The sequence below is a fragment of the Limulus polyphemus genome, unplaced genomic scaffold, assembly GCF_000517525.1.
Source record: "Limulus polyphemus unplaced genomic scaffold, Limulus_polyphemus-2.1.2 Scaffold328, whole genome shotgun sequence".
Lineage (NCBI taxonomy): Eukaryota > Metazoa > Arthropoda > Merostomata > Xiphosura > Limulidae > Limulus > Limulus polyphemus.
The window spans coordinates 267,595-276,871 of NW_013665938.1; the positions used below are offsets into that span (position 1 = coordinate 267,595).

The 9,277-nt window shown below is 30.6% G+C and overlaps 1 protein-coding gene across 1 annotated transcript in view; it reads left to right on the forward strand.

Annotated features, from left to right (window-relative positions):
- The window catches only part of LOC106457417 (carbonic anhydrase-related protein 10-like), a 167,123-nt gene extending 160,266 nt beyond the window's left edge, over window positions 1-6,857 (forward strand). The window contains exons 9-11 of the mRNA XM_022383336.1: window positions 4,756-4,798; window positions 5,750-5,968; window positions 6,801-6,857. Of these exons, the coding sequence (XP_022239044.1) occupies window positions 4,756-4,798; window positions 5,750-5,769 (63 nt within the window). The 3' untranslated portion in view covers window positions 5,770-5,968; window positions 6,801-6,857. The remainder of the gene's footprint in view (window positions 1-4,755; window positions 4,799-5,749; window positions 5,969-6,800) is intronic.
- The last annotated feature ends 2,420 nt before the right edge of the window (window positions 6,858-9,277 follow it).

Here is a 9,277-nt window from a genome sequence, read left to right on the forward strand (position 1 = left end):
TTGTCAAAAGTCCACTTAGGCCTATTCAATTGCTTTAGAATTTCAGCTGACAAGCCGAACTACCTTTCTTTATTTCTATTGCACTAATATTCCGTGTATACTTCACTTACAATTATAGCATGAGTTACCACAGTCATATACTGCTCTTTCAGTGATCAATGGTCTTGTTCTCGTACTTCAGATGTCAATGTGCACTCAGACTGGTTCAATTACTTTAGAACTCGCTTTGACAAAATAAACTATACTTCATATCTCTTTTAAAACTGTTAGTTCTCCTCTAACATATTAATCGTTAGGCCTTCCACTCTTAGGGCAGTTAACTTTACGTTTAACTTTCCTTGACCTAACTTCTACTTTTCGTATGCTCTGTCTGTCTGCAATCTCAATTTGTGCTCTTATTATCTCTATTTTTAGTCTCTTCTCTCTCTTTCTTTTTCTTATTTTTCAATTTGTATTTGCAGTCTCTCTATTTCCAGCCTCTCCTTTCTCTCATTTTCTTCTTTCAGTCTTTCTCTTTCTCAATCTGTCTCTTCTGTTGTCGTTCTTCGATTTCCAGTTCTTTTTGTTATTTAACAAACTCTCGTAATTCACTGTCTTTTAACCCAAGTTGAGATTCTCTTCCTACCCATTTATCAAAATCTGTTGACATGGTTATATAGCGTGATTTTAATCTCTATACTATTTTCGTTACTACTACAGTTGTGCATATATAGATAGGCCTACTTATTTCTGCTGTCGTTCACGTTTTCTTCTATCGCCGTTTACCACTCTACAATCCTGGCTGTCTCGCCAATCGTCAGATTTTAAAAATAATATATATATATACAAGTTCTTCCTTTTGCTAATTGTCGAAATAAATTACTTTTACCTATGTTTCTTAATAGTATAAATGTATACTATGTTGTTGTTGGGCTTAGGATTCTTCTACAGTAAGTGTCTATGACTTGTTAGCGATAAATTCAATGATGAATAAACAGCACACACTTTACTTGTTTTCAAATAATATATATATATATTTTTTTTCAGAACAAGTTAAACGTATGTACAACAAAGTCTTCACACTATAGAGATGACAGGCATATCATAAACACTATTTATTTATAGTTCTCTTTTTCTTGTCAAAAGTCCACTTAGACCGATTCAATTACTTTACAATTTCAGTTGACAAGTTGAACTATCTTATCTATATTATTATCGTACTATAATTCTGTGCGTGATTCACTTACAGTTGTGGCGCAAGTTACCGTAATTCGTTTGGTCTTCTTTCTTCTGAAGATCCTCTGTTCCTTTTGTCAGTGTACCCAGATTGATTCAATTACTTTAGATCCAAGCTTTGACGGAATAAAATTATCCTTCTTATCTTTTTTTTTATACTGTTAGTTTCACTCTAACATATTAAACGTTAGGCCTATTTCAATCGTTAGGCCTATCATATCTACGGTACTTAACTTCACACAGGTATATTCTCTTTTGCTATTATCTGTCTAATACTGTCCGTCTGCTGTTTCCCGCTCGTCTCACGCTATTTATATCTTTATTACATAATCGTTTCTATATTCTCGACACCAATTAGTTATTAACAAAACCTTCTACAATCGTCTGCTTTTAACTATTATTATTATTATAACAAAACTTACAAATAATAAAGTATTCACTCACAAATATAAATTAATCACTAATATTTAAACCAAACAGTCTTTTATATCATGACAGTATGAAATGTAAATACTGATTTACAACAGCAAATTCGTTTGTTTGTTTGTTTTTCATTCATTGTGAAAAACTTAAATCTTACTTTACTTCTGTTCTTAACCATATAGCTCTTCTTGTTTAGAGATTTTTTCTTCAGCTACTCTCTACGGCTTACAATGACTAGTAAATCAAATTTACTTGAAATAAGTAAGCCTTCAATATATATATATATATTTATATCTCGTTCATTTGTTGTTTTTAATGTTTAAATGGTTAAACCTTCAATATTTTATAGTTATTATTTTGTTTAGTTGTTGTTTCTTAACTGATCAACATTCATGTATTTGTCAGAATTTTCGTGATTTGAAACTACCAGATTTTACCAGTAGCCATAAACAAAAACCATTACAAAATTAGGTAAATAAATACTATAATTAGTGCGTAGTATGATGATGTAATTTTACTGGAACTAGTAATAACTTATCAAAACGTTTACGCTCACCAAAATACAGAGAATAATTCGCGATTCTTCGTACACCGCATGTTCGCCCGATTCTTAACTTTTTAATAATATCCACAAGAAACAAAAAATTACTTTTATATCAGAAATGTTATTTTTCTATATGACCATTTGGATAAAGGAATTACAAGGTGTGTCCAAGTACCACTATGACGTATTACCACCAGAGAAGGATGCTCTGAAATAAAATCTAATAAGGAAGTAACTTTCTTTAAAACTTGCTTACGAATAAAATGTATAGTCCATATCCAACGCTCAGCTTATTATTAAGTAAATGAACCTATCAACAGCTAATTTGTTAATTAAAATTCTCTCTGACTCCCTCTCGCATAGATCATTAAGATTACTGTCCTTATGTAATTGCTCATCAGGCAGTAACCATGCTCTGTAAAGTTCTTTATTACATCATTCGATACCCTCCATAGATTTTAAGCTTATATTTTTGGTCTGTATCCGATCTGTCTGCAATGTCCTTTCCAACCTTGCTTTTCTCACCTGCTTACTGTTCTTACGTCTATCTAAATTGTTGCCCTTTTCTTAGTTCTAGTTTACTTCCAAGACCATAATGTAATTACACAGCAACACTGAAGCTCTCCTGTGTTGCTAATTTATATCACCAAATCAAGGAGGCTCTTGGGAGAGTAACATGTTTACCCTTCTTATTATGTGTCCGTCTCTTTCAGTCTTCTCACTTTTTTTAGCCTATTAACTCCTCTCAGTGGAATTAACGTGCCTATGGTCTGTAAACATGCTTTGTAGATGGTCTCCATTGAGCAAGGACTTCATAGATCCTTTTTTAAAAAAACACACTAACGTGATCTCGTTACATCGTTCTATAAAGTCAGTGTCATTAACTTAAAAGGTTGACAGAAACTCAACTTCTACTTCGTCTATGTTGAATTAAGATTTTATCCTTTAACACAGCAGCGATTTACACGAGCAACACCGTCAGTTAAAACAATATAAAAAAACCTGTGATCTTGCTGTTTGAGCGTTCCAAAAAAAGAAAAAGAAACGAACAATATAAGCTTTAAAAACCATCACTAACCTTCTTCTCTTTTATTTTGAAAATTATTAATATTCTTCTTACCTTTTATTGTATAACTTATCAATACTTGCCTTACCTTTAATTGTGGAATTTATCAATACTTGTCTTACCTATTAATGTGGATGTTATCAATACTCTTCTTTTTATCTTGGTCTATTTAACAAAGATAGCGCTTGTTTGAGGGTGGAAAGTATGATTTCATGAACTAAAATAATAATTAAAAAATAATTAAACTGCTTTCAACGTTCTTGTCATAAATTAATTTACTGTACAACTGTCTCTGTTACCGTTAAGTTGTACCTGAAGTAGGCCTACGGCCGAAATGTTGTACAATAACTTCACTTACGATAAATAAGGTTGAAAAAAGTTTTGTTTTGTTTTTTCCTCTCATCAAATCACAGATACATACTTAAGAGACGAGGACTTACTTTAAGACGAGAATTGACTGTGATATTACCTAATACACGGGTTGATTATATTTCGACTTGTTAATAAACAATTAACACGAAGACTAAGTTAACGCCTTACTTGGAGGTGAAATACATTTAAACGAGGGCACATTTAACTTTAACTAGCCAATAAACGCTCAAAACAACCCTTGATGTCGAACTCTAACGCTGACGAAAAATATTCAAAACAAAAACCGACAACAAATCAGTTTAAACAGTTTTGAATACGCATTAACTTTTCAGTAAAGAATGAAAACAAAGGCTGGCTGAAGACAGTGAATAAAATGATTTTGATGTTCAAATAAAAATCAGAACAAATGCACGTTTTTCAAGGATATGAGACAAGCGTTTACCCAAAACTAAACCTCTTCGTGACCCGATGGAGGGAATAACTCCATTCTAACCCAGTAAATATATCGATGCTAGTATGTGACCCGTTTTTATCTGTCAATAAAAATAAATCGGGACGAGACCTTACCTTTTCTCTTAGTGCTAATAATGCTCGGTAATATATCTGACCATTTCTAGCGCACTGATGAAAACTTTTAGTCATAAGGACATAAAATGAAGAGTGATTCCACTTTATCTACTGATGAAGACCCAGAATGAAAATTTACCTCATAAAGATCCTTGGTATTGGGTGAAAGGCCTCGTCGTTACTGGAATATACCAGCTATTGTGTGTTTGACATATTATACACCATTCGTTTATTTCACTCTAAAGTTCTTATTAATAAATGTTTTCATTTGCTCACAAAGAGGCAATATAAAGCATTGATAATTTTTAATGAGCCTTTAATCTTTAAAACATAAAAAAGAGAAGTTGACCTTCTAATAAAAGTTGTGAGGGCAAAATAATTCTCTCGGACACAGCTGACTAGAAGCTGCTTTAAGTTATCTTAGTGTCTTTACAAAGTATTAGAAAATTTCTATTTTTTTTTTTCTAAAGAGACTGTAATATATGTGCAACAGAATTTATGATTATCTGAATAAATTTCATGTTAATATCGCCAGTACTAAAAAGTACTGGGCTGGTTATCGTTTCAGAGCCTACAGTGTCCTACTATGTACAAGAATATGTTCTATCAGGGTAAGTCATTTAATTTTTGATACACAATAAGGAATTCCCTCTAAAGAAAAGCTGAAACTTGACATTGACAACAAGTTAACATTTATATAAAAAAAACGTTTGTTTGCTTTGGACTAAATTTTCACTTTCGATTTGACCTGTTACGGAAAACTGTATTTAGTGGACCTTAAAACGATTCTCATTTAGTTTCATAGAAGAACACTTTGTCTTTAAGGATCACTTCATTAAAAATTATTCTTTTCAAAGAAAAAAAAAGCACTAAATACAATTATCTCCAAGATATTTTAACTTGTGATGATTAAGTACCATATCCGCCAAGAAAAACGATTTGGTGATTGCAGAAACGGATACAAAAATTTACAACAAAAAATACGCCTGATACTTGAAACTGCTGCTATCTTTTGCATTATAAGAAAGTTTACAAAACAACATATTGCTTCGGTCCTTTATTTAAATCATTCGTAATCATACAGATTAGCTCACAATGTAGGCTTTCGATTGTAACGTTAATTTGCAAATCTTGTCATTTCAGGGTTAAATAAAATCCAGTATATCCTTTTTGTACTCCAATTTCCTTTCTAAATTATCTTTATCATCAATTCTTTATTTTTTCACGGTCTTATGTACTTAAATAAGTTGTTAAACTGATGTACGTAGTTTAGCTACTAAACGGAAAGCTGAAATGAAATGTAAATTAGGCATTTGATTTATTTTAACACTTCTAATTCTGTGAAAGTCATTTCTTAAAACCGATTAAAATTTACACTACTAAAATGCACTTACTCCTACAGTGTGGTCTAAATGTGAAAAAAATAGGTTATGAAAATATATGAAAAATGTACTTTGCCTGTACTCTACCTAATTAATATTTATGTGCTCTTTAAAAAAAATAAAACATTTTAGTTTATCATCTGATACATTGATTGATTTCTTGTTCTTTGATTATCACAGCAAATCCAGGACTACAATAAGGATTGTGGGGATCATACTATTTTAGTGTAAAGCGGCTTGAGATTTTGGTTTTATGATTCAAAACGGACTATCTTGATTATTCTGACGGACTTTTATAAACTGAAAAAAAAAATTATGTACTGCTTTAATAACTTCCGTCCTGTCCAATCGTTTATATACAATCAAACAATACAGTGAAAGAATGAAACACATTTCAAGGTAAGCCTTCAGTTTTCCTGACATTAAACTTTAACTGTTTTAATGGTCAAAATAAATATCCTTGATGATTATCTTTGATGTTCTAATCAAAATTACAATGACATTTTCAAAGCTAACTGTGTTGATAAACAGTTAGTGAATTTGTTGTAGCATATCAAGATCATGGGTATATCAATACTTTCGTATGTCGACGTTTGGAAGAATACTAATATCTTTATCTCGGGTATCGTATAATATTAAGTAACATAAAAACTAAGCCTATACAAAAAATGTGATTAAATAATTGAATAAAATATAGTGTCTTAAAATATTTTACACAGTCATTATTTTTGTTGTAAGCGGAAAATTACATTTGAAAATTTACAGTTCAGATATTATTTTTATAGGTGCGAATGATTTGTTTTAAGAAAGCCATGAACTCAACTGTTTTACAATGAATCACTTATGTACTGAAGATACGCAGAAAATTTAAGATTATGTATTGAAGATGTGTAAAAATTTAGATATTATGTATTGAGAATACTTAAAAATGTAGATATTATGTATTGAGAATCATTTAAAATGTAGATATTATGTATTGAGAATATTTAAAAATGTAGATATTATGTATTGAGAATAGATAAAATGTAGAGATTAAGTACTGAGGATACGAAAATTGTAAATGTTAGAAAACGTAAGAAAAAATAGTAATTCTTTGAAAGAAAATATATATGAAGAGACTAAGAGTTTTTCTAACAATTACATTTTTTTATATCTCATATTTTCTAAACTGTATTTTCAAATTTATTAAATTTTTACAAGTTAATTAGTTCTTTATTCTATTTCTCTGTAGCCCAAATCCAAAAATGTCTGTTTTGTGGTCCTAGTTTCTGACAAAGATCATTTGGACTTTTTTTTTTTCTTGAGAAAAAAGAACTTATCTTTTGCATCGTACCTTTCGGATTCAATTCAAACATCGCCTGGTTTCAACATACGCCCAGAAAACTCCGAAACCTTGACGTCAACAGAAAACATTATTAGTTTGTTTGTTTTTTACACTTACTGTCCCAATGTTCTCCTTTTTATCGCAAAAATTAAGCCAAGATCCTTGCAAGCGTGACAGTTTCTTACTACCTCAAGTGCTGTTTATGGTTTCAATAAAATCACTATTAACTGAGTATCAAGCAAAACAGTTAAGTACCTCACGAAGTGCTTCACTTCATGAGGGAAATAAATTTTACCCAAAAGTTTACTTTAAAAGAACTTATTTTCATTTATTCAAGATATTCCATGAGGACAGTCAAATTGAATATAAATGTCAGTTGAAAATGACAATAAATTTTTGATTATTCCATATACGACTCTAAGTAATTCTACAGATATATTTGGATAGGATTCGTAGAACTGTACTCCTGCGTGGTTTATACCTTGCAATAACGATATATTGAGGTCAAAGTTCATGTCATTCAAAGATAACCCACTGAAGAGTGTATTCAGTTAATCGGGTAAAGCTTTGGTGTTATATATATTTAATCCTTCTACTTACATGTGATGCTATTACAAGTTTGAACTGTCATCCGCCTACACAGTGCTCCATTTGAAACTCTCGACCTAATCTGTTAGTATCTTATATTTCCCCTACAATATTCTGTGCTTCTATAGCATTAACTGTACTTCCTTTTAAAGTTAAACTACTCCGTACGTCGGTTAAAACGGAGTCTCTGTATTCTACTTGAATCCGTTGAATGCAGAATGAGTGAGGATCAAGAAAATCATTGTTCTTCGTCTTCACCTTGAGAGTTGTCAGACGAGTAAACAACGGTCTGATTTAAGCCATGACTTGAAGAACTCCTGGGGTGTTCAAGGCAGTCAAGGAGTCAGTTGACTTTTAGCTCGTGCGGTCCTGCATTACTGTGCTCGAGGGATAAACCTCTATGTTTTCTCAATGTATTTTTAAGTGTTTGGTGAAGCTTTTCACGGACAGATTTAAGCGGATTACCTTTCTGGTAAAAGAAAAAAAAATACAAGAAGAAAATGAAGAAGTGAACGAAACAACATGTAATATCACGAAACTAAATGATTAATACAGTTCTCTGGATTTTTTCAAGAAATAAAAGTGTAGAATCGTAATAACAAAGCAATATCTTAAGTCTAAAGTTAATGAAAGATTCTTGCATAAATACAAAACATGTCATTTGACACTTTATTTCCGAAGAGAAAAATAAATTCTGTAAATTCAGTAAACTGTACCGTACATAGTCTACCTGCAACCAAATATGTAATACATTTGTTTGTTTCTTGGTGAAAACCAGATGCTTATAGACAAAATTAAGCGTAGAAATCCTCTTAAACATAATGTAGCACGTCAACCAAAGAGGAAATATTGCACAATCCGATATTATTAAGGGTGCACCAAGTGCAGTAGCTTACTGTCTTCCTTTGAATATTTTTATCTTTGACACATTTTTCTCATGTCAATCAAATCCCTTAAGAAGATTACCGAATATGTTATGTGTAATAAAAAATAGCTGATGCATAAGCAAAGTTTTTCACAAAAGTAAAACCATTTTCTGTTCTGAAGAAAACTAATTAAACAGTTTGCTCATCAGCTGGAATGTTGTAAAACCAAAGATTTTTGTGTGCAAATTCATAAGTTATGAAATGGATCTTTAAGTTGTTAAATTAATTTTTCAAAATATTCAAATAATTGTACATAAAGAATGGAATTTCAGTTAAAGAATATTTCTGAATGTTTATAAAGTTTAACAATCAGGTTATTTGAATATATATATATATATTCAGCAATATTTTTGAAAATAATTTATTCGTTATAACAGTGAAGATATTTGAGTTGTTTGTTGTTTTGTTTTTACTTATGAACTTTCTTCAATATTTGATTATTATTTCATTATTAACTGGATTGAATTTTGTTGCTGTTGCAATTTTGGCCCTTTTTTTAGCTACTTCAGACATAAGTTTGGTCCAGTACTTAATTAAGATTTTATTAAGCTCAGTTCAATATTGAGTACTTTAATTAAAATTATCTGATGTATGCATTTTTGAAAAAATGCAAAACATACGTTGTAAAACAAATTATTGGTATTGTCGTAAAAAGCAGCCCAAAGAATTCATATTTTCAAAAAAAAATCATACTATTTCTTTTAAAGACATTTCATTCTTAATTATCTATCCTTTAGAAAAACTAAAATTTTACTTAAAACTATATTCATCTGATACATCGAGAACCCTTAACGCTATCAGCTAATAAACTTATGTAATATATATAATGAACCCTCAACAAAACTATCAGTTAATAAAATAATGTAATAT